The 27166-nt window shown below is 36.1% G+C and overlaps 1 protein-coding gene across 1 annotated transcript; it reads right to left on the bottom strand.

The window, feature by feature from the left end:
- KDR (kinase insert domain receptor) lies at positions 1-27166 on the bottom strand. Its single transcript, XM_063458016.1, has 30 exons — positions 26865-27166; positions 25343-25427; positions 22682-22878; positions 21667-21785; positions 20780-20948; positions 20302-20441; positions 18814-18985; positions 18492-18606; positions 18221-18384; positions 17944-18100; positions 15688-15811; positions 14735-14843; positions 13709-14053; positions 13021-13167; positions 12331-12462; positions 11911-12017; positions 11401-11536; positions 10242-10346; positions 9609-9722; positions 8771-8859; positions 6973-7126; positions 6228-6322; positions 4166-4288; positions 3958-4069; positions 3648-3747; positions 2669-2774; positions 2144-2289; positions 1451-1544; positions 1288-1358; positions 1-829 (listed from the first exon to the last, which is right to left on the bottom strand). The coding sequence occupies exons 1-30, from the start codon at positions 26935-26937 to the stop codon at positions 607-609; spliced, it is 4023 nt and encodes a 1340-aa protein (XP_063314086.1). The 5' UTR covers positions 26938-27166; the 3' UTR covers positions 1-606.

The following is a 27166-nucleotide window of genomic DNA, read 5'->3' on the forward strand; positions in this document are numbered from 1 at the left end:
AAACAGAATTTTGCATAGTATCTAGAGTATATACAAACAACTTGGGTTCTACAGCTGTTACTGAGATCCACAGTGACACAATATAAATAGATGCTGATAACTAATTAACAAAATTACAGTGTCCATACGTATTAATCCACATTTTGCCTTTCACAGACTGTCACTAGTTTTCAGTCCAGTGTCAGCCAATGCTGGTGACACAAATAAAGTCATGCGCATATTTCCCAAGGCACATTACGAGTTTCCCATTTTTTTTCAGTAATGCAAACTACTCAATATTCTTTAAACATAATAATAGACACGCAGTGTCAGTATATGAAATATGGCCCGAAACATCCATACCCTGTTTAAAAGAACAGTATGAAAATAAACATCTTGCTTATTCACTAATTCTTTTTGAAGCTTAGAAACCCTCATTGCGCGTCAGCTGTCCATAGTCCTTCCTGCACACTTTCATATATGAAGGAAAGAGTGCACACTTGATGTATCCCAGGATTCTAGACTCCATTCTCATCCATCCCAGGAATTCTCATCCAATTCTAGACTCCCCTCTCATCCAATTCCTTATCATAGTCTATAGTTGAAGATCATATAGTTCCAAACTGTCTAGACAGCTGTGTTTAACTTGATCATGACTTGATATTGATTTCTTTCTGTACAGCAAGTGTCAAGTGATAAATCTCTCCGTAGAAGTTGTGTTTTTTCATTGGAATCTGAAACAATCTCAGTGTCATCTGAATATCCTGACTGGTATCCTGACTGATAATCACTAGTTTGGTTTGAAGATCCAGATGTAACAGACTCCTTGCTTTTACTAGACACCAATATACTAGGAAATAAAAATACAACATATATTTTAATTAAATGTGCCAAAAAAGAAAAGAAAACGTTTTCATGCCACCAACTTTCCAACTCAAGTGCTTTTGCATTAATATTTTCTTTATTACTGATACTTGTCAAAACCATCTGTTTAAATAGATTCCCTGATTAGTTCTATGTGGAAGGGGAAAACAGGAAGGGAATGAAGGTCAGCAGAATTGACTAGTAAAAAGAACCTGATGAAATATATATAATGTATGGAAAAAGTGAGAGTGGAAATGGAATGACATTGACAAATAAGAACAGAACTAAGGAAGGATGGATTTATGTGACAGAAAGTAAAGAAAATATAGTGGGATATAGCGGGGAGGAATGATACCCAGGACTCCAAATTTAATTCCAAGACAAGTCTACGATTCCATTAAATACACTGTGGAACAGTACAACTCTAATATCAATGTATTTTACCTGAAGAACTGGGCTTGATCATTTCCCAATATTTTCAGTTCTTCTGATGCTAGGACCATTCCGCTGTCTGTCTGTTTTAAATAGAAAGATGGTATAAATGTTCTGTATGTGCTAACCGGAATATAGATTTGTTTCAGCAGTAAAAGTAGAGTTATTTGCTTACATCATGAATGGTCTTGGCCGCAGGTTCAACGGGAACATCTTCAAAAGTTTTGACACTGACTGGGCGGCTTTTTCTCTTGACATTTTGTTGCAGCCTGAAGAAAAGGCGAGCTGGTTAATACCTTAGGAAATATTTTCTGAATTTTATCAGGACTGTAACATAGTCCCTGTAAGTGGCTTTGAATTTTATTATTCTTTACTTCATACAATTAAATAGAGGTGGCACTTGTTAAATATGATCTAGTGCCACACAGTAATGCTCCTCAATAAGTTGCATACAAAGGATCAAAAAATCAATCTACATCTCGGATAATTTGTTTGTCACACACAATAAGTGCTTTGGCTATTTCAATTTAACGTCACTGGCTTCCCAAAGCACATTCTATCACCCATCATGTTAAGTAAGGATATATATGTACCTGTGATTTATTAACATATATTAATATTATTATTAAAATATATTATTATGAAAGGATTATGGACTTTAGCCTTTAGCCAAGGTGTCCTCCACAATCATACATCCAAAGTTTGCAATCCTACACATTTTTTGAGATAAATTGCACACAAATAGAAACAAATTTGTGGTATTATTGGGCTATCCTTTAAAATACATTTTTATATAAATCAATATTAATTCTTATTCTAGCACAAGAATGCGGCCTGTAGGATGTACATTCTATATATAGATCAGTACCGTATTCCAAGTGCGCTGTCACGATGGAATTTTGCGTTAGATATTTCCTCTTCCTCTGTACAGGAAACAGGTGAAGTCGGCATGGAGAGGCCAGAATCCTCTTCAATGTTCAATGAGTCTGTGATAGGAATGTAATCTTTCCCATGCTAGAAAAGAAGTAACCTATGATTAAGTCCTGTGCTAGAAAAAATGCATTGGGTGTTACTTTCAAATTTCAGCTTTTACTCTATCTGTATGTTACCGTATAATGTGTTTATTTTACTGAAGATTTAATGAAATGAAAGTTTCAAAATCTCGTATAAGGTACTTGAGGGAATATTATCATCATCAATTATTGCTGGTTAGTGGAGAAAGGAATGGTAATAAATAATGTTACATTTAATTTATATAATGTAAATTCTCATGGGAAAAACAAAGGTATTTCAACAGCAAAATATTACCTGCCATTCTGGAAAGTTCGAAACACAAAGTACTTTTACATACATGGAATTTTGTAGAAAATGCATCACATGTTTCTTCCCTTACCTGTTGTACACTGACTTGCAACACATTTCCCAAGTGCTCAACTAGTTCGGAAAAGTTGGGTCTTTCCAGAGGGTTACCGTGCCAACAGTCTAACATCGTTTGATATCTAGAAAATGAAACCATGAAAATAAAAGGGTTTGTTAAAATAGATCAGGCAATCTGCACCAACCCCAAATGTGTCTGTTTGCTAAAAAGCAAATTGTGGTAGGTTAACAACCAACTTGAAACATGTATTTTAAAAAAGCAGAAGTGGAAGATTTGACCTTAAATTTTAAGTCAGTTTTTAGCACATTAAAATAATTGTTGAGAGAACCGGCATTTATGTTTTATAGAGAGAATGGTAATTTTACGTAATGACCTATGTAAAAGTGTAAGTGATGCAGTGTGACAATTATTTTGATATGCTTGTTTCAAACTGAATAATTTATACAATGTTCCCACATAACTAATCATTTCCGAGTGTATTATTGTTGGAGTGGCAACAATATTAATTATATCAAATAGTGTTTGTCATACTGGACAATAGGTTGTGCTGATACCATTGTACATAGTTCTAGAATTGAATACGGTTTGTCCCTGTTTCCTGTATTCCTCTGTAATTAACGGACAATGTTGTTGCTCTGTTACTATGACTGGAACTCTGCACTATGGTCTGGAACTATCTTTTTTTCCTGAAGAGGAGCCAGAGGGAAATCCTGGATAAAAGGTTGTGGAACTGAACCCTTAGGTCTAAAACTAACTGTTCGGATTACGCACATTGTTATTTGCGTATTATGAGTGTCTTTTCTTTCTTAGCTGTTTAAAACTTTTTATATCAAACATACTATACTATCTTAATGAGACGGTATGGCAAGTGCCTTGACAATGCAAGAAATATCTTTGTATTACCCATGTTTTGGAGGTTATATCAGAGTAATTTTAAAATCATTGTGCTGAGAAATATATGATATGATCAAACATACTGCTACTGGTAACTTACATTTCTGTTGTAGCATAATCTGGTGCTCTCATTCTAGTTCCTTCTTTAAGTCGTCTGCAAAATACTTCATCGATCTGTACTCCTGGATATGGGGATGCTCCTACAGGACAATATAAAAATAAGCAACTTGTACTTTTTAGTTAAAGTACCTAGAATTAAAAAAAACTATGTTCATTCTTTGTAGTTTCTTTAACCCCTTAAGGACACATGACATGTGTGACATGTCATGATTCCCTTTTATTCCAGAAGTTTGTTCCTTAATTTTGTTTACTTTTAATAAACCAAGCATATGCATATGACATCCACTCACCTAATGAAAATATTTCCCAGAGCAGTACTCCAAAAGACCACACATCACTCTGTGTTGTGTATACTCTATCGAAGATAGTTTCTGGGGCCATCCATTTAAGGGGAAGTCGTGCCTAGAGAAGGGAAAAGGAAATTTGAAAATGTTTTTAACATTCAGCTTAACAGGATCTGTCTGTGCTTTAAATTCTCACAACATCATTTGTGCTTACATCTCCTTTCCGGACATAATCTGGATCTTTATAGATATCACGTGCCAAACCAAAGTCACAGATTTTGACCACGTTGTTATCAGCCAATAATATATTGCGAGCCGCCAAATCTCGGTGGATACACTACACACAGAAGGAAAAGACAATTAAAATTTGTATTTTTTTCTCCAATATGGACTTCCTCTGCATATGAGCTATATAAGTAATTAACCCATATCTTCAACAATACATAAAAATGTCAACAAGTCCAAAACTATTTCTAAAGTGTCTTAAAACCATTATTTGCAGGAAATCCTTTACAAGAGAGGTGTTGATAAAAATTTAGAACGCTCACGGAAAAAGACATTAAGCATAGGAACATGTTTAGCAAAATATACCCTTTAATGCATTGCTACCTGAACTTAATTATATTAGAAATACATACATTGTATTCTTCTGTGCTACTCTTCCTGAATTATAAACTATTTTCCTGTAGATACATTTTACATTTTTAACAAGCAGTTTTAATAGCAGTGGTTTCCAACCAATGTCATTAGCGTCAAAACCTAAATTACTAGAGTAGCCCTAACCCAGTCAGACACCATCTATTGAAATCTCAGCTCGATATCTCTAGCAATCCAATCTAGCACTTAAAAGAGAGGATCTACTCTGAATAGGATTTTTTTAATAGAGTGATGAAACTAATTTACTTAAAATAAGAATAGAAAGTTGAAAGTGAATTTAAAATTTAAGGTCAAGCTAAATAAATAATCTGGTTTGATACATAGTATTTACTATAGTGAAAATTGTTAATAATTAAAAGTAAATTGTAAGTGAATTTCAAATTTAAGATCAAAGTAGCAAAAGTGGGGAAAAAAATTCTTCCAGTCAATTTCTAGTTTGGATACTTTGACCTTAAATTTAATTCAATGACAATTCTCACCTTAGTAACTAATCTTGATAATAGCCTGAGCCACAACCTACACTTCACAAACTATAAAAACTTTGACACATGTAGCCATATCATGGTTAGCCCAGCACAACACTTAAGATCCACTATTGTGGTAAGTCCTAAGCTAATGCACCCATGTGAGATAAGTTGTATCTGTGTTATATATATTAGGCTACTAATATGTTTTACATTCAGCCTTAGACTATTAAAATTAGATGTGTCCATTTTAGTTAATTGCATAAGACTCCGCAGGTAAATCCCATGTTGACTGATTCGTTTGGTGGTGCAGATTAACCCCTTAAGGACACATGACATGTGTGACATGTCATGATTCCCTTTTATTCCAGAAATTTGGTCCTTAAGGGGTTAAAAGGCATTTCATTTGTCTATACCAGCTGCAATGCATTTGTGTACAATTCTATTTAAAATGCACATGGCCAGACGTTATGGACAGACAGAAAGAGTAATTCACTTAAGTATGGGTGGTTGGGAATACAAAGAGGGAATTTAAAATTTGAGGCCAAAATAGCTGGACAGAGAACATAGTTAACCTGAAGAATTTATCCAGTTCAAACATTTTGGTTTTGAATTTCTAATAATTCACACTTTATTGTATAACAATATACAAATGAATGAGAACAGCTCCACATTCTACAATAAAGAGGTCCTGGAAAGACCATTTTATTCCCATAGCAGAAAAAATCATAAAACCAATAAAACCCAATTAGCATTCATGTATATTAAAAATAAATATTAAAAACTTAAAAAAAATATATGAATAACCAACTTGTAATCTATACACAAGGCTAGAGGGAACATAGCTCTACAGATCAATGTATGACAGAGATCTCTCTCCTTACACTCCATAAAAGAAAAGTATAACAATACAAAAAAAGTCAAATATGACATTAATAGGGTTATTCCCTAAAGTGAGAATTCAAAATTAATCTAAAATGTAAGGTTAAAATAGTCTAACTGGAAAAATTCTCTAAGTCTGTTATGCTTATAGTGTTCAGCAACGCGGGCCTCAAAATTGAACTCAATTGAATTCAAACTTCTAAATAACTCTGTAACAGTAGTCATTACCGTCTAATAGCAGCTGAATGTAAGATCTGAGTAATGTATGCTTACTTTGCGCGAAGCCATGTACTCCATTCCTCTGGCCACCTGGAAACTGTAAGAGATCAGATCCTCTAAGCTGAGGGTGTTCTTGCAAGCGTCTTCCACTAAAATATTAAACATTTAGTCAAATTAGTAAATGAGTCAACAGTAAAACAGTTTTTTTTACTAGTTCATGAGTTTACAACAACCAGAGATGGACCAAACTGGCCTCCATTAATAAAGCTATACAGGTTAGCGGCAAGGCCCATTCTCTAGAATTGTTGTAGAACATGTGCAGTTTTAGCAACAAAAGAAAATAATAGAGACAGTTGCAAGGGCTCAAAGCAGACTTCCATACAGGGCCTTAATCCCTTAGACAAACTCTTGTTGCACGTCAGCCTGAACAATAAATTAAAGCATTTATGGTAGGGTGTGGAACTGCACTCTTTCCCTTTAAGCAGTATGTAGCTGGGTGCAACTCGGACAGTCTCAGTACCAGAGACCAAATGCTGAATAACAAATAGAAGAAAGGTCCAGGCACTCCAAGGTACAAGCAAGGCAATTTATTGAACCCACTCCATCACAAAGTTTCGACCTACACGGTCTTTGTCAAGCTTGACAAAGACCGTGTAGGTCGAAACGTTGTGATGGAGTGGGTTCAATAAAATTGCCTTGCTTGTACCTTGGAGTGCCTGGACCTTTCTTCTATTTGTTTTTCAATAAATGAAAGCATCTCATACCACAATCTGCTACACAAAATTCTGTCTGTGTTTACCTTCTTCCTCTTCCACGTCACTTAGTGATTTTTCTTCTACAAAACCAGAACTCGCTGAGCTTTGACTACTCGCAATGCTGTCTAAGCGACGCTTGAGGTCACCAGGTAGCTCTACATAATGTTGTTTGATTGATCTGCACCTCGTAGGCCGGGTCTGAAAAAAATGAATGAATAAATAATGACATAATAAAGTGCAGTTTATTTATTTTACTAACAGCTAATGAATGACAATTCTCCCAGCTCAGTTATTTTGGCTAATTATTTGCAAATCATTTGCAATGAAACTAATCTCACAATTGAGTGAATGTACTCTATATGTAGAGCACAGTAGGGCATTTTGGAGGTGTGTGTTAACACAACAGGACATTTTATAGTGTTTAAAGATTTTCTTTCATCTTCCTTTGTTGAAAGTAGCATGGTCGCCACATTAGATATTGTTCTTGGTGTTTTGGTACTGGCAACGGGCTTCAACAGGATGGATGACAATGGATATGGGAACGTACATGCCGCTTGCAAACACATACTGATCAAAACAAAATAAACCAATCCATGGCTGATGAAGCTAATTTCAGTAATTTCAATGAAAGAAAAAAGATTTATTTTAACAGAATACAGAGACTGGGTGTAATGTAATTGAATGCTTTTATCTTCATTTTCTTCTCCCAAAATGTTAGGGACGCTAACTTGATACAGAATGATACATTGTGTCCATGTACTTATAGATAACATTTTATAAATAGATTCAGTTTAACATTTTTTTTAATTAAATATCATTCAGTTGTTATGGTATGGAGAGTTCCTGAGTTAAATGGTTAAATTAACACTATGCTAATATATTAGAAGTAGACAAATGAAGATGTTTGGTTGTTATATACCAATATACCCATGATGCTTTGCAAACCAAAGGGTAGAAAAGCAACATGGGAAATCGTTCAAAGGCAAATGAACCTTTGGCTACCTGTGCTTTAATACAAGAATAGAGGGAGTTCATACAGGCACATTTTGTATTGTCCAAGACAAATATAGAATAATTAACTACTCATAAAAACTGCAAAAGGAAATCACTCACAAACTTCTAAGCATAGAGCAGTCAGCTAATACTCCCTTGTCTAGCTAAATAGTAATAAACATGAAATTATTAGTACTATTAGTATTTATGGTATTTATACAGCACCAACGCCATACAATGGATTGATTAACAAACTCATATTTGTAACCAGAGTTGGACGCACAGGAACAGAAGGGGCTGAGGGATCTGCTACAATGAACTTACAATTTAGAAGTGTATCCCTTAAAAAAATGCTTCAAACAGTAAGTAAAAATATTGAATGTTGTTTGAATGACGAGGTAATTACATTAATTAAGAGACCCTTCACGTGAGTTTATTTAGGGGCTGCAGACGGTGACTCCAATCAATTGTAGGCAGGCGTTTTGCTGTGTAGCTTGTTAAGATTTACAATGCTTTAACAGCATATTCCTTGTGGATAGTGTTATGATTACACAAGATAGTTTTAACAGCAACATGATTAAAGTGAACTGTAAATAATAACTGGCATACTGGTTTGGCAATCGTACCAATCGACTCAGCACTCTGAAATCAGTTTTGTACAAGTTGTCTTCCTGATATGGGAGTTCAGAGACTTTTAACAGGAAGGGTATAAAGCAATATGCCATCCTCAAACAATACTGCAGAATGTGTTTAAAGGTTTAAAGAATGTAAACATGGGTTGTGGTTAGCAAAGTTTGTCACGCCAAAGACCAATGACGTCTACTATACACGCTATGACCCAATACATACCTTGTATGGGAGAAATTCTTTCCTTTTACTTCTTAAATACGCAGAGAGATTCCCAAATCTACAGTACTCTACAATCACCATCAATGGACCTGTCAAAAGAGCATGGTATTAATAATTAGCTTTTTTACATATGTTAAATAAGAAACAAATGTAATTTTAAAGAAACATGTAGTCCTAATATATATAACACAGATACAACTTATCTCACATGGGTGCATTAGCTTAGGACTCACCACAATAGTGGATCTTAAGTGTTGTGCTGGGCTAACCATGATATGATATAGTGTTAAACCCAGTATTTAGGTCCCTGGCCCACCTGTCAGAGCAGTGAAGAGGTGTTTAAATGTACCTTTTCTCTCCCTTGGCATTGCCTCCATGGCTGAGATCATCACACTCAGAAAAGGGCCTCCCTGGCCAATCAGCCTTTACTCATACATTGAATCAGTGCATCTCAATGAGGAATGTTCAGTGCCTCCATGCAGGGGGTGGAGACGCTGAACATCAGTGATGCACATTGTGCAGCACTGACCCAGCAATCACTTCTAGTGGCTGTCTGAGTGATTGCTACTAAAGGTGTTACTAGCCTGCATTGTAAATTACCTTTAAATATATTCATACACATTGACTAAAATCATAGATTATAGAACAGATTTTCCAATAAGCATGTCCATTCGGCATATTCATCAATATCCAACTTCAGCATTTATTACGTTCATACCTTAGTCTCTTTATTAACCCTGTATAAAAGTCTAGACTAGACAGATGGTTTTGTTGATTAGCTTGATATTACACCACTCACTACATTGACAGTGTCCACTGTACAGTACAGCTCACTCACCTCCAGGCTTTGTGCAGGCTCCAAGCAGGTTGACAACATTGAGATGGTGACCTATATGACTGAGAATTTTCAGTTCAGACATTAATGCCTTGTACTCACTGTTGGTTGCTCCTTCTGCAAAAACAATAAAAAAAAAATAATAAAAATATAAATAAATGGCTGTATCTTTGTTGTTCTCTTTTTTAACAGGTAACAAATGTGTATTTTTTCTCATTGTCTCACTCAATTCTTTGTTTAGCACAGTAGTACCATATTGAATCTCACTTTTTACATGTCTGATTGAGTGAGGGAAGGGTTACTTAACAAGTAGATAACACGCCTGCACTCAGTTCTAGAATTCATCTACTAGATGGCCGTTAAGGCACAACAACTACATGACCAAACAAAATAAAAAATATCCACTCTCTATGCCAAACCTAAAATGAGCCTAATTCCTGATGTTCCTTCTATGTTTGGAAATATATCACATTATGTGGGATGCCTTGACTCAAAAATGGTGGTGCCCCATGTTTTACAATTTGATATGTTCTGCAACTGATTCATTTTGGATGACATCATACAATCTGCACTGTGAAAATGTACTCTTGTTTTACAGCGTTCTACACCATTTTATAATCTAGAATTCATATTTACCTTTCAGCATTTTAACCGCTACCGTTTTGCAAGAGCCAGATGTATCAATGCCAAAAGCATCAGCTTCAAGGACTTGCCCAAATGCCCCACGACCGAGGGGTTTCCCTATATTAGTTAAGACAGAAACAATATGTAACACACATCTTTCAAACGTCTTTCTTATCAGACATGTATTCTGAAAAGTCCCTAGGTAAAGAATAATAGCAAATCGAAAACCCTAGAATACTTAAAGTAAATATGTGCCACTTTATTTTAAAACCTTAGGAACATAGAATAAATTGAGACGGTTGACGTAGAAGAAGTTATAAACTTGATTATCATATATGCTGCAATAAGAATGCATTAGGTCAGTTGACATCAGCACTTTCTATATATTATATTTTATGCATTGTATGTTATATATTATGCTTTGTGAGTTTGTCTATTTTGTAAGGAGATATATGCACTGCACTGAGTGTACATTAAAGGTTTTTCTAGACTACCTCTATTCAGTAATTCCGGTTTCTACCAGAGTTGATGTACAATACATATATTATTTTACAATTTGGTTTTGGACATTTAAACTGTCCAGACATATTTCTACCTGAGGATTATTTTTCAGTGACAAGAACTGGAGAACTGTCCTTTTATGATCTCAATATCCTACCATGTCTTAATAACATCAAAAGTCTTCTTTTTAATTAAATTTATAGGAAATTATCTTCGGGACTCTAGATTTTTACTCTACACAACCAGAGGCCAGGGATTACACACATGCTAAATAAATCAAGTGCTAGTGCACAAGAATAAAGGACATTTGTATCTTATATTTATGACCTTGTGCGGTTATTTTGATTGTGCATATGTACATGGGTGTTACACAGTTAGCTATGTTGGTTATTTGAGCACAGAGTAGCTTTCAAATACATGTAAATTTGTTCTGTGCTACTCATTCTGTCTCTGTTTTTCTTGAGTTTTTTTATATGGGATTTACCATATTTATATTTTTTATATGACATGCTTACCCCGGCCCTGATCGGTTTAATATTCTTTACTTTAAAAATAAAATACAAATTTTATCATATTTATTATGGGGAAGGCAGCAGTGATTTTCTTAGCATTCCACTTGTAAATCACAATAATTCCATATTAACATTAGAAAGATTACATGAAGCCTCACCCAATTTGAGGCGATCTCTTGGAAATTCCCATTTACTGGCATCATATAACAGTCGTTCACACTGCTCATCTAGTGGGACTTCACTGGGATCCATAATGATCGACAAGTAGTTACTCTTGAGTTCTTCTTCACTGGGCTAGAAAACAATAGTAGCCTTGTTCAGAAAAACTATCCACACAATGTAAAAATAGACACTGAACTAACACGTCCGTGGATTGATTACTGCTCAGCCCCAGATTTCTAATTCAGCTCTACACAGATTTTCCCAAAGAGTTCACATGAATCATAATTAATTCCTTTAACCATAATAGACAATTTTTTTTTATGGCCAACACCAATTAAACCCAGATTAACAGATCCTTAGTAAAGCATAAAATATTTGTATGGTGTTGAAAGGAAAAATGTGCCTGTTGATAAAAGTACAATAGGATGAAGCAACACAAAGGGACTCCAGTCACTTTTCATTTGTCATGCACTATTATGGGACAGTAGAAAAATATGTGTCATTACCCTCTTCACGGTCCGAAGAATGATTACGAGAAGCAACCAAAAGAACAGGGCAATCACTCCGGTGCCAACTAGAATAATGAGCTCTAGATTGGTTTTCTCTTCTGTATCTGCGAAGACACAGCTCATGTCAGCTCAGTGTTTAGGGTAACCAGAAAGTTATCAGCTCATTAGTCAACTACACAAACAAATAAGATTACAATTGTAAAATAAGGCTCGTGATGCTTTTCTGGTAATATTTACATGGGACAAAAGGCTTTTTTTGTTTTTCTATATTAAATCTGTACCAACGAGGATCTGATTCCTGTAGTCATTTTCCTGGGTATTTTTTGTGTGCGTTTCTATTCCGGTATCTATCCTCACATTTTAAAGCTCAACACACATTGCTGGATGTACAGGTATCCACTTGCAAATCATACCTACCATTTACTGTAAAGTACATTTCAGCCTTATCACATCCAAGAAAGTTGCAGGCACGACAAGCATAGAAGCCTTCATCTTGCTTTCTGACCCGTTGTATAGTGAGAGTACTATTCTTGTCTTTTAAAATAATACCTGAAAATTGGAAGACCAACTGTTATTTGTGTGTAAGACAAAATGAAATAATTATCTAAATGATTTTTGACACTGCTTAAGAGAAATATCACTATATCCTATTTCTTTCACTAACTAACTGCTGCATAGAGAGGCATTAAGTATATAATGCTACTGAATCTACTCCTTAAATGAATTGCAGTGAGCTGTCAATCAAATAACGGACGAAAATATGATTTGGAAAAATTCTTCAACTTATTTGTAGTCACAGCTTGGCTATTTTAGTGTAAATTGAACTAGAAAATATGATTTTCAACACACTATAATATGACGTTTATCAAATAGAACTCAAAGTGTCACTGATATAGCCGTGGCATGTATTTGTTTATCACATAACTACAGATGTACTAACAGTAATAACAAGTTATATCCAATGCATGGTGCTGCAGTGAATACGGTACATTTTGAGTACTTTTGCCAAAGCAGAAAACAGTCTGCATATCATATAAAGCTAGTATATGTGCAATCGCAAGACATAATAGAATATCTTATTTATTGTTCAGGATGATTGACTTTTACCTGAGTCTCCTACAAGGGAGTCGCCATTTTTAAACCAGGTTATTTGGGGCTCAGGAATCCCTGAAGCTTGACATTTAACTTCCACGGTTTGACTGACATTCATAGTTTGATTCTCGAGTTGAGGATTAATACCAGGTGCTTTCAGAGCTAAATATGGAAGTTTACAAATAATAATTTATTTACATTTATTTCAATTCCATTATCTCAAACATCATGTAGAATTTGCAAGCAGATAAAACAAACGAAAGGCACACCAATGCAAATTATGCAAGAAATACTCTGGTCCAATGTTTGTATTTAGAATTGCTAGATATAATATATAAAGAAGGACTAGTTTGCAATTGTTAAAGAAAATAGCGAAGTGTTGTATTCTGCAAAGTTATACAAACACTTCAAAGGGAAAGAGTCACCAATGGAATGAGCCTACTGGTTCCAATTGTTTCTATAGCGATTGTTCACTTTTAGTACTCAGACCCATTTTTCAGAACAAGACACTATTATAAATCTCTCCATAGTCATTTGTTCAGTGAACTTGGGTTACATGTTTTAAGATCAAGTTGCTAAAACTGGAAAATTGAGTTTATTTGTTTTTTTCTCCCTAAAAAGTTTATTTTATGTTTTATTCTTCACAAGTTCCCATTTAGTGAATAAGTATAAACAAATAAATAAATAAAAGTGGAAAAATGACCTTGAATTATTATAGGCATGATGGAACAGTATATCTTTTGTGTCTTTTTGTCTTGAGCTACACAAACATAGTTTCCTTGATCCTTAAAACTGATGTTAGGGATAATGAGTTCAGCAGTGGCATTCTCTCCAGTGGTACTGATAACTGTGCCAGTTATCTTCCAGAGGGCATTCAGATTTCTGCACAATGGCATTGGCCAGTATCTGATATGTTTCTCTGCCATCTTTGGACTCAACTTGTACCATGTTAGGTTCTCATAAGTCAGTTTGTCAGCGAAGCATCTCAGCGTGACATTGTCCTGCTGAACAAGATGGCCTTGAGGCAGCCTGGTTGTGTCAAGGCCCCCTAAAAAAAATAAAAAAATTATCATTTCATCTTATATACGAAGAAGAAAACTAGTTAACTCAAACAATGGCAAAGAATAGGCTCAAGCTCCAGGTGTTTCTGGGACCAAGCAACACCGCTAGTATAAAATATCTGCAATCAACAGACAGAGTCAAACAGTATTATCAAATTCATAGTGCTATATCTTTTTAGCACCAACAGGAGCTATATGAATGGAATAATGATGGTTGTTCACATATGCTTTTTGTGTGATCATATGTTTATGGCATATGACTATCACAGTACTATACTTTCTTATTCTAAATACAAAGGATTGATAAACACATTTTTTACAATTTTCCGCCAAGAGGATAATAAATCAGCTCTGCTGGTAGTAGTATTTAAACAGAATAGTGAAATTATATCTTTTATCTGATGGAGAATAGCTTTACTTCTAACTCAAGGGATCCATTCGATAAATAACTATAAGAACTATAGACCATTTACCACCAAATTGCAAACTTTAGCCAAGCTCTTTAAATTAGCAGTTTGGTTGGCAATTAATATGTTTAATGCAAAAACAACTATCACTATAAATTGGGAAGACATATGGTATTTTATAAACTGCTTGTTTTCTTGAATTGAGTATTTAAATAATAGCGAATGACCATGTACCAAACCCAGGAAATGTTGTTCACTTACTTGTAACATGGAAAGATATCACTCGATGATCTTCTCCTGCCTCATTTCTGGCAGAACACTTGTACACAGCAGGTATATTGGCTGCCTTAATAACCAGCTTACTAACAGTCTAAGGACAAAAAAAGTTTATATCAACATTATAAAAATATTATTTTTCATATCGCTTCTGTGATAAATCTATAAAGGATTATAGTCATTTCTAATTTGCAAAGTAGTATGTATTAATTTATAATGTTGACATGCTACAACACACATTTTATTTCTTTTCATGCAAATACCCCTTTAAGTCATAACCATTGGTATAAAGAGTTAATATTTAATTATTAATAAAAAAAAAAAGTTATAGGCATTCCAAATGATTCAATACTGTGAAAAAAAAAATGTCCCAAATGGTAAATCTACAGAAGTCACTGGTAACGTGCATGAAAATTTGGAAAGTTTATTTTTTTAATAATATTGAATCATTTGCAAAGTTTATTAAATCGAGGCCCATGTTCTCACAAAAATCATCATGTTTTAAAAAATGGCTTGGAAAAAATTATCATATGTAAAAGAACATTCTGGAGTTTTCTCTAACATAAATGCATTATTAAAGCTTAAATGCGAGTCACTGCTCATCGCGCATTTGCGTTAGATCCCCAATCCTCCTCTATGAGGATTATTGGATCGAGCAATCATGGGGGAGACCATGTCTCTTCTGTGATATAAGAAGTCTCTGCTCTGGAAAAATGTAAGTAAATCATTTGGCTTTTTGTTTTTGTTTTTTAAAACGGGGGAACCTGGGTAGAGTATGGACACTAAAGCATTAGAAATGCAGGTTTTGTATTCCTAACACGGTAGTGTTCCTTCAATTGAAGACATGTTCTCAAAGAGAAAGACACAATTAATATATGCATTTATATTGATTCATCGACACCCCAACCACCATAAAAGAGACAGGAAAAAAGCTGCACCTTTACTTTTCCTTCTATCACATCAGTATGTGTTTCGTTTGCTACAATCAAATTTCCGCCATTTTTGTCAGAAATGTCCCTCCACTCTGCACAGGTATACTGGCTGCTTCCTGAGTCAGATTTTCTAAAAAAAGAAAAGATATCATTGTTAAAAATAGAAATCAAAATATCCTTAAGATGAAATGTTACAGAAATATTTCAAAGGATCTTCTGCTGTGCTCCACGTCTCTGGACCACAAGAGGCTCCACACATGCCAAATAAATATTTCCAGGTGAAAAGGTGAATTTCCTAGACATTGTCCAATTTCAAATTCATAATGACATTGGGATGGAGTAAGGGTTTATTCCGGCAAAACAAAATGCTCATTCATAATTTCTTTAGTTTAGTTTTACGTGGATAAGAGGAAACGAGACACACATAGAAGTTAGTTATATTCATGCAGGTTCTCTTTGAGATTGCAGGAAGTTATCTAGCTCCAACAGTTTCAAAGGAAGAAGGCAGAGGAAGCTCTCTGAAAAACATCAACAGGAAAACAGAATCCTCTGCTCTCTGAAACAGGAAGTCTGGACTTGTGTGGAGGCCTGATAAGGGAAGCAGAGCAGGTAGAGCGTAGTATTCCAGTATGTCATTCCATACATCAATCAGCTCACTTCCTCTCCGATGGCCTTTTACACAGATAACAGCAAATAGCACAAAAATAAAAATGCAACCGTTTCGGCACTGATACATTTGCGTCTTTTATATATACATCTATACATACTATATATGTATATCTATACGTGTATATATAAGAGGGAAAAGAGTAATTTAAACCTAATCCATAAATTACCGTTTTCTACGGTTTCTAAAACACACAAACAATCTTAATTTGTATTTCCTGTAGGGATATTCATATTTGGCAATCGGATATGAGTTACATTTCTGAATGTTGTGTCACTCTCTGCCGTTCATGTAAATCTATCATGTGGCTGATAATACGCTTTATAATGACTCATGAGAAACACTTAAATTCTTTACCATGTACTATCAATACGGCTACCTTAAAGTTACGCAAACCTGGATTGTCTAAACGGTAATGATTTAGGGAGGATTAATTGCCTGATTAGTCCACTTGTGTTTCATGTTTTCCTGTACCGGCAAATATTTAGATAATCAGTTTACTATAAATGTATTTTCTACCAGTGCCAGGAATCATGAGTTGCATGACCTGTTGATTTAACAGAAAGTCTACTAAGTGGGTTTTCAAGCCTATTTGCATAATGGAATACAAAATAAATTGGCATTTAAAGAAATAAATAATAATTGTTAGAATTGCAAAAAAACAAGGATTATCTTAACATTGACATATGATCCAGACCTTGATTGATTGGTAAAAAGAGTCTTTGCAGTTTATTTGCTCTTTAATGCTATAAGGAGCTCTGAAGTCAGTGGTGTACCTACCGTGGTCGTAGGGGTTGCAGCTGAAACTGGGCCCATCACTCCAGTCGGCCTGGCTGCAGCTGCGACTCCTGCGACCGGGGGCCACCAGAACTTCAGGGCCTGTGCAAAGCCACACTGGGGCCCGCAGTTGCTGGGTGACCAGCAGGAGGGGAGCACTGTGCTGTTTTTCTCTTGCTGATCTCTATGTGTAGAATGGCCAAACATCATGGTCTGACAGGAAGTGCTCACTGAGAGAGTCATAAGGTAAAGGAGGGGAGGAGTTGAGTCATAAGGTACAGGACAGGAGGGGGGAGAGATTTAAAGGGGTCAGATAGGGGGGTGAGAGAGGGAATAGGGACTGGATGGGGGTTAGAGAAGGAATGAGGGCTGGAAAGGGTGAGAGAGGGAATGAGGGCTGGATGGGGGGGTGAGTGGGGGAATAAGGGCTGGATGGGGGTGTGAGTGAAGGAATGAGGGCTGGATGGGGGGTGAGTGAGGGAATGTGGGCTGGATGGGGGGTGAGAGAGAGAATGAGGGCAGGATCAGGAGGTGAGAGAGGGAATGAGGGCTAGATACGGGTGAGAGAGGAAATAAGTGCTGGATGTGAGTGAGAGAGTGAATGAGGCAAAAGGGGGGGTGAGAGAGGGAATGAGACAAATGGAGAGGCTTGTCGGAGATGGAATGAGACAAATGAAGGAGCTAGGGAGAAATTGAGACACATGGAGGGACTGGAGAGATAAGTGCCTAGGGGTCTAGGGGTCTGTATAAACTAAATTATCCTATAAAGTATCCTATAGGCCCTTTAGAGTGAAACAGTTTAACAACTATTTACTTACTCAAAGGAGAAAGAACATTCCTCTTCTAGCTGCCAAACCCACTGAATGCTGACAGGGGCTGGAATTCCTGAAGCCGTGCATGTTAAAACATAAGGTTTGCCAAATTTGTAAGGTTCCACTGGTGCTGACACCGATTTCTCTCCGATATGTGGTGGCACTGTAAAAATAGTAAACAGTAGTCTAGTTCACTCTATAAAAGAATTTCCATTTATACTTAGGCAATCAAAATCATAATATTAATCCATTTACTGCTGATATTTTATCAATCAAAACTTACCATGAACATCCAGTCGAAAGGTATGACTCTTATGTTGTCTTGTATCAGGGTTGGTAAGGACAACAGTGTAGTTACCAGCATCCTTTTCACTGACATCTGCAATGGACAGCAAGTGGCCACCCTTAGCCACATACTTTGGATGCACAGAGTTTCCATTTTTAAACCTACCAACAAAAAATTATACCAGTTGAAATGTTAGTGATTATGCACCAATCAAAAAACAAAAAAACAAACGAGCTAAAGTAAGAAAAATACAATTTAACTCACGTACCATTTTATTTCAGGAGCTGGATAAGACTTAAACTGTACAGGAACTCTGACATGTCGACCAACTTTAGTGACAACCACAGGAGGCATTTTGTCATCAATGTGTACAAATGGATTTTCTGGGGGAAGGAAATGTAAAACATAAAAATAAAAAAAAGCAGATTTATTTTTGTTCTTTCATCACCCTGGGTAACATAGACACAATGAATATTTAAGGTAAACAACATCCAATATGTAAGTACTTGTATGGGTACAATTTTTTTTTTTAAAAAAAGCACACATTTCCGCATAGTAGATTTAAAAAAAATACAAAAAATTATTCTTACCGTACACTATGACTCTAGTGCTTATGGTCTCCTGGACTGTAGAGCCTGTGTATACTGTGCAGTTGTAAACTCCTTCATCTTTCATAGTAACATAATTTATAACCAAATGTCCTGGATGCTCCAGACGTCCTTGAACTTCCTTTCTTTTACCGTTCCTCTCTTGTACATCTTCCTAGAATAAAAAAAAGAAATACTACATTTATCATCCCAATCATGGGTAATAATAATGGAATGACAATACATGTAACACGATTACATATAGCGACAGAAGGGTGCAGTTATCTAATTCCAAGCATAAAATAATTCACAGGGTAAGTCGATGAGCATGTTATGATTTAATGCACCTTATAGGAAGTCAGAAACTTAACAGCACAAAAGGAAATGTGTTGTTGCATGGCTGTGAAATCATAAAAGTCGCTAGAAGCCTTGCAGTTTAACTAGCTGTTTGTAAAAGCAGCAATGGATTAAGGGCTAAATTCTATTAAATATCTTTTGAAATTAAAGGATCACTATAGTGTCAGGAAAACAAATCGGTTTTCCTGACACTATAGTACCCTGAGTATCCCTTAGTGCTCTCTCTCCTCCCTTACCTTAGAGCTGTACCCTGCCCCCTGACCCTTAGTGGCCTCTCCTCTCCCCTCCCTCTCTTAGTCGTCTCTCCGCTCCCATCCCTCATTGGTTCTCTCCTCTCCCCCCCTTTAGTGGTCTCTCCTCTCCCTCCCATAGTGGTTCTCTCCTCCCCCCCTTTAGTGGTCACTCCTCTCTCCCCACTCCCTAAGTGGTCTCTCCTCTCTCCCCCTTTAGTGGTCACTCCCTTCCTCCCCTTTAGTGGTCACTCATCTGCCCCAACCCCCTCAGTGGCCTTCTCCCCCTCCCTTTAGTGGTCACTATTCTCCCCCCACCCCTTAGTGTTCTCTCCCTTCCTTTTTAGTGTTCCTCTCTCCCCCTCCCCTTGGTGCTATCCCCCCTCCCTGTTGTGCCTCCTACCTCCCTATGTAGCGTGCCTGCAGCACGGACCGTGGTACAGGAGCTTCTGTTTCCTGTACATGGCCAAACTGAAAGGAAGTGCTCTCTCAGTGAGCACTTAATTTCATTCTGGCCGGGTATAGGAAACTGCCACCCGACCACGCTACTCAGAGTGACTGGCAGGAGTGACTCCGAGTGACCGGCCCTAGTAACTGCCTAAGTTGCCTATAGGAAGCGCAGACCCTGGTCCCGGGCGATCCGGGACATGTGGGCACCCTACCGGCGACCTATGGCTGCGTACCGTCAGAGAGGGCTCTGCGTGCCAGCTGTGGCATGCAGTGCCATAGGTTCACCATCGCTGGCCTACTACAATCAGAATTTCTCAAATTAATCAAAAAGGCTGGATCTCACGTGTTGGACTGCTATCAGTCCAAAATACCAATTCAAAACCAGTTTCTATTGTATAAGTCCAGAGGACAGAAAGCATGTAATGAAATTAGAAAGACATAATTCTCTAATTACCACAGTTGCAGGATAGCCCCATTTAAAGTTAACTCTAGTATTAAGTGGAGTGCGTGCTGTACACGTAAGGAGTAGAGTCTCTCCAACAGCCAGTTTCACTACAGGGTGTGGACTCATTGTGACGCTGTCAATTTTGAACCCTGATGGAAAGAGCGATACAACAGTTAATGGAACATTCAACAAGTAGAGTATAAACAGCATTTTGTTGATCTCTATATTGAAATAAAGCATCCAGAATGCAAACCTAAAATTATTTTGTTGTTTAAAAAAAATGCAACATGCAAAAAACATGCAACAAGAACAATTTTATAGCTGATTGACATTAAAAAAGCTATTTAGCACCCAAATAATCTGATTTGTGGGCCCCTGTTACACCGTCCCAGAACCCTGAATTTGGGATGGTCTCTCTGTAACCGGGAGGAGTGGAAGGAGTGCATTCACCTTATATTTTATATGGTGTCAGTATGTCAATTCTTACCTATAACTAAAACTAAATAATCTGGAGATATGTACACTTCTCCATTTAGTTTAGTTTCACAGAAGACAAGGCTTGCCGACTTTATTAATTCACTTAAAATCGTAAATCCCTTTCTATAATCCCAGTACATGCTGTCTCCGTCTGGATGAAAAACGGCATCTGAATATTTCTAAAAAACAAACAAACAAACAAACAAAAACAGTTAAATAACAAAATGGACTGTAATTGTGATTTCATGGCCCAAAATGTTTATATTATCACTAGGAAAAATACACACTTTTTTGAATATCAATGTGTAAAATAAAAAACATTTGGAAAAAGATAAGTCTAAATATTTGAAGCTGTGTTCATTCCAGGGGGGAAAAAAGGATAAATCTGTAGTCAAATCTGAACTCAAACTGAACTTAAAGGGACACTACACAAACATAAAGCACTTCAGCTTGCTTAAGTACTTTTTGTGTCTGTGTCAGTGAGTTTTTCCCCAATCTGGCTCCACAGAACTAATGAAAGCAGCAGCTCAATTAGAAGTCTCTGATTGGAGTATTGCCTGATACAGACTGAAAGTCTGTGCTGGTGCAAGAGGCGAGGGCTGCAGCATTTGAAATATTTTTTTTTCATATACCACCAAGAAAAACACGCAGGAAAATAATACTAAATTGTTTAAATAAAAAAAAATAAAAAAACTAATTTTTCATTGGAGTGTCCCTTTAAATTAAGACATTTTTACTAGTTTCTTTATATTAAGCATGAACTGATTCTGTTATGTTGTAAAGAGTATTATTTATATTATTATAATGCTAATTTATTACATATTTACTTCTGACAGAAAGTAACAGTAAAAAAAGGTTGCGTTAAGTTGTGTACAAATAAACGTGGCTAGTTCTTACCGCATGAAGTGTGACATTAAGGTCGGGTCTTGAAGCCAGGCACGGTATTGTTGCCATTTTATTTTCAGAAATATACACAGCAGTGAGTTGATCAGACGACAGGAAGGGAGACCTTTTATCTGTAAGTACATTTGATATTATTTTGAAACTGAATTAACAATATTACAACTGCTAGTGAATCATTCAACCTGCAATTCCTTCTATTTTTTTTACATGTAAGGAAAGTCAAAGATATATTATTATATCAGAATTGTTCAATAAAGAGTGAAATGAACAAATTTCAAATGTAATTGATGGGAAAAGCATAGCAGAGAATTTTTGTGGTTCTGCTACTTTGGCCTGAATTTGAAATCCCGTTAAATTCCTGAAAATTCTAACCTTACTGATCAAACCTGTTAATGGTTTACACAAATATCTATAAGTATTAATATGCAAGCATATTAATAATATAATAATGAATTTATTTTTTGACAATCAGTTTCTGAATATTTTAAGTGTTTTTTTTTTTTATTCTAGTGCATTATAAAAAAAATGTGCAGTTATTGGTATTTATTTACAAAACAGGAAATGGAGGTGAATTGAGCACTAGATTGTAGTGTTCAGACAACAATAGCTGATTTGAAAAAAACTAAAACCTCTAAGTCAGATCTTTTAGACTAGATTTTGCAATTGTTTTTTTTTTATTATCATTTCATTTTCATTTATTACAATTTGGTGCTCAGTGAATAAACATCACATTTGATTTCTTTTTTTTTTTTTTTTTTGCTCAGTTTTTTTTTAATTTTTCTTTTACATTTTGAAGCAAGAGAATCATAAATTCCAAATATCATGTAACATGTACACAATATACGAGGGTAAATCAGAAATCACAGTACATTTTAAATAAGAGGCCCTAAGTAACTGTAAGCATGCATAACTGACTTAGAGAACTTTTCCTGTTTGATTATTTTGGCCTCAAATATCAAATTGAATCCTCAGTCTAGTAAATGATGCTGCGCAAGTTTATTTAGCTTACCCAGAACATATACATGGACGCTTGACGTAACATTGCTGTCTTCATAAAAGCATTTGTAAATCCCAGTATCATTTGTTGCAACATTAGACAGTGTAAGGGTCTGACAATAGACACTTTCCTTACACTGACTCACTGACACCCTTTCATCCGCGATGCTAAGATTTGTCGGCCATAACCACACCAAAGGCTGTTCACCCCTACAGAAAGACAGAAAAAGCAAAGTGCAATCTATTAATAAATTAGAGTCGTAATCACCATCATGTTTTATACATTGGGACAGAGGTCTAAGCATAAGTACTTATCACATTCCCAAAATTTAAAGCAACTATCTTCAAAATGCCTTTTTCTGCCCATTTATTTATGTTACAAATAATTTGTAACTTGATAAAACTATTCGGTGCAACGAACAAGAAAGACCAACAGATTTTGTAGGTAAAGTATTACACATGTAGCCATTAGGAGCTAAAACTCATGATGAGGCCCCTCTTCAAAGGAGTATAAGGCCTAATATAATATAGCAAGCTCACAGTATCAATAAGCAAGTAGTGAAGGTCCAGTAAAATGGAGGTGCTTCCAGGAACACAGAGCAAGCTTGGAGCCCACAGACAGGCACTTACAGTACAATGAAATCAACTGACAGTATAAAGGAGTGAGTTTAAAGAAAAATGTAGCGTGCTAATTGTATGAATATCGCACAGCGATACTCAGTTTGTACTTCCTTCAAACACATATATATTGACACAGGTAACTAAAGTTTTACTTTAGTTGACCTCATTGCAAAATGGCGCCATATCTGCAATTTAAACAGACAGCCACATAAAAAGGTATTTTCTAAAAATAAAAAACTACTTATATGTGTTTGTGTGTGTGTGATTTTTGTTTGATACAGTGTTTCTTTTTAAGTTTCACTTAGTACAATCTAAGATTTACAATTTATTACACACAACATTTGCTAAGTCAGTGATAGTCTTAGCTCGTCTGTAAACTCTCTCATTTTCATCACCCGTCAGTGAATGAAAGATAATAAATGAACCACATTGGCAACCTCTCACTTTATGTGCAATAGAAGTCTAGACGAATTAAATTTGCGTGCATGAGCGTATAACGTTGATCACAGCCGTGATGTACGTTCTTCCACACAATACACAATACAATTCTGTTGTTTTTTGCCTGCGCAGAAATATACAGCAGGAAGGACCCTCTTGGATGTATGACTGCCAGCACCACTGGTTATTCAATTAGTAAGTAAACTCTAAAATGCCATTGCATTCAGCATAATGTTGCTTACAAATTAGTAATGTCAATTTGTGTTCAAACGTACAAATAACAATGAAAAGTCTTATAAAATGTTTGAGGTGAGAATAAATCCACGGACAACATGCTTGATACCTTTTTAATACAACATGGATGATATTTAGCATTGTTTTCTTTTGCCACAATAAGCTACAAATCTCTAATGATTTTACGTTGATGTATCAACCCGATTCAGAGTCTGTGCCAAAATTCACAAAAGTTGAGCATGCGCTTTTTTAGTTCTCAGAGTTAATAGTTTTTTTCATGCCATGATTTAATCAACGCACTTTGCACAGATTTTGTAGATTACTTTAATCACTCACCACAAGCCTGAATCAAATACTTTTTTCAGAAGCAAAAAGCACCAAAACAATTTCCGACAGCTCAGAGTTGTTGGAAAATAAAAGTAAAGTTTGCCATTGTACCAATTTCTGATACAATATTGCAGAGCAGTTGGGCCGTGGTGGTGTATACGGTTTATGAAATATGGCCACATGGTCATTCCTACACTACACTGCTCTTGGCTGCTTCCTTAGCCAGAGAGCCCTCACTGACCAACACCTGAGCAATGGCATACAATGCATACCCACTTGTTAATTCTACACAATGCAGCTTGTCCTTGACTACTTTGTTTGCTAGACAACCCATGGTGCCAAGCAGGTGTGCCATTAGCATGTGTACTCACAAAAGTGAACTCTAGAAGCCTAAATACCTAGCAGTAGTGCAACATTGCCGTGGTGAGAAAAATTAATGCACTTTTGACTCAAAATTGACAAACACACAATTCCATGGATTTTGCATGGAAATATAAAGGACTTTGCATGGAAAATGCAATGTCTCAAGAAAATAAGCCCTAAACTTCAGTCCATTAGGACTTTACTACCAGCTCTAAATCAAAGTAAAGAGATTTTCTAGTTTTCCTCCAAATATTTAAATACTGTTTTTTCTAAATTACATATCAACTTCAGAAATTATTATATCACTTAGATCACTGTTTATAAAAAAAATTAAAAATGAAAAGCAATTCACCCATTTACGAATTAATAGGCTATAAAAATGCTTTTTACTAAGATCTCATTGGTCCCTTGCACATTAAAATAATGCCACCAAATCTCTTCCTTGAGTTGTATTACTTCATGTACAACACGTTGGAACATTTGCATCTATTGGCAACAAGAAAAATCTCCTCCAAAAAATGATTTCCAAATGAATATTACTAATCAAAGAAAGTGAACATCAAAATGACTGCGCACATTTGGCAATGTAACAACAAAAGTATTGTTTTTAATTAAAATAAAGGAAAAAACTAACAATTCTGGTTTTGCAGAAAACATTTATTCCATAACATGGGATCTGATTATCACATACCTGCAGGTGATATTTAAAGTATCATTCACTGCTATTACCAGATTATCTGTCTCGGTGCTTAAACTGGGAACATCTGCAGAAAATCCTAAAAGACAACAAAAGTAAAACAATTACATTTTTCACTCAAATTTTAACATCTAAACCTTTTTTCGAGTTTATTTTTGATTTTCTTTCTCTTTCTTGCTAACACAACAGGAAACCTGTGCAGCTGGCTCTGGGTTAAAATGCAGAGCAATCCAATTTGCATGGCTGGGGTGGGGTTCCTGTTTTTCCATATGTACAGCTTTGGGGTCTTTGAAAAAGGATGTAGGGCAGGGGTAGGCAACCTTCGGCACCCCAGATGATGTGGACTACATCCTCCATAATGCTCTTACACCCAATATGCTGGCAAAGCATCAAGGGAGGTGTAGTCCAAAACATCTGGAATGCTGAAGGTTGTCTATGCCTGATATAAGGTATTGAAATTAGTAAACCTCTATCTGGTGTTCTAATTATCTTTGGAACAAGAGTTTAAGTCTAGGGTGGGATACCATTGGCACTGCAGCAATGACTCCTCACTGCTATAACACCATACTTTATTAGTTAAGGTATAGGAGTTTGGACCCACATCACTAGGCCTGCTAGAACATGTATAGTCCTTATACAGTTATGCCTACATTAGATGATTCTGCAATGGTACCTCTAGAAAGAATTCTAGAATCCTTGCTTTATCAAAATGCCAATGATTGATGACTGTGAACGCACGTGACAATTGTATCATTGGAAAATGCAATCATAGTTTCCTATTTCCTCAGTTTAGGAACTCCAGCCATGATGTGTCCTTTAAAACCATTGTTTTCCAAAAATATTTATTACAGTCCACTGAATTCAGAAAACGACTATGTGTGGTACCTATTGTTAGAATTTCCATCCACCAAAATCCTCCATACATTCTGTTATAAGAGTATATTCAGAATTGTTTTGGGGTCAGCTGATAGAGACAGACAGACAGACACTAGATAGATTAGAAAACAGACTAAACACAGATTATAAACTGAAAACCACACAACACAACCGTAGGTTAAATAGCAGATAGCATGTACTTATTCACCAAGTTCCACTTTATTAGCCAATAGAATATTTTAAATTTCACTTAATATAAAATCGGTTCTCAAATCACCACAATCCAGTGTTTAATGAATACATCGCAGATTAACAGTGAAACATTAAAATCACAGTCTAAACATCCAACTGATCTATGTTTGTAAATCTGCACACAGTATATTTAATGATATAATTAAACCGGATCAAGCTAAGCGAACACAAAGTTAGTTAAATTCATAATCCACAAACTGAGCACAGGATGTGAGTATAAACATTATCTGAAATACTAGATATATATCGATTGAGCGGACTAGATCCATCAATTATAGTTATTTAATAAACGTTCCATCTGGCACAATAGGTGTCCTGGATGTGCTCCCTGTGGTCTCAAACTCTTGGGATAAAAACGTTACGATCAGTGGTCCTTGTCAGCTCTTACCTGAAGTCACCATACCCTCCACAAGGAAGCAATGAATAAAAAGGAGGAGAGCAAGCATCATGTTACTCCGCATCTTTAGCTCGGGACAATTAAAGCGTTATCCCACTTCAGGCAAGTTTGAGGAAACAAACAATTCAGCAGCTGGTGGATCCTGGAGACATGGACTGAGCTGTTAATAGACCTTCCTCAGGGCTGAGCAGGGAGCAGGGTGCTTGAGCTGCTCACAGACTGGGCTGCGTGGAGAAGATGCTTTCACCATGGGCAGGGATGCTGGGGTATGCTGCAGCTCTCCACAACCTGGC

Source organism: Pelobates fuscus, chromosome 6 (assembly GCF_036172605.1).
Source record: "Pelobates fuscus isolate aPelFus1 chromosome 6, aPelFus1.pri, whole genome shotgun sequence".
NCBI lineage: Eukaryota > Metazoa > Chordata > Amphibia > Anura > Pelobatidae > Pelobates > Pelobates fuscus.

What these genes read in the sequence shown, in the direction of transcription:
- KDR (XM_063458016.1), bottom strand. Translation starts at nt 26,937, where the DNA reads ATGCGGAGTAACATGATGCTTGCTCTCCTCCTTTTTATTCATTGCTTC. An exon ending in GGAGGGTATGGTGACTTCAG is followed by an intron (nt 25,428 to 26,864) that starts GTAAGAGCTGAC and finishes GTTGTCTTTTAG; the next exon opens with GATTTTCTGCAGATGTTCCC. An exon ending in TTAATGTCACACTTCATGCG is followed by an intron (nt 20,949 to 21,666) that starts GTAAGAACTAGC and finishes TTTGTTTTTTAG; the next exon opens with AAATATTCAGATGCCGTTTT.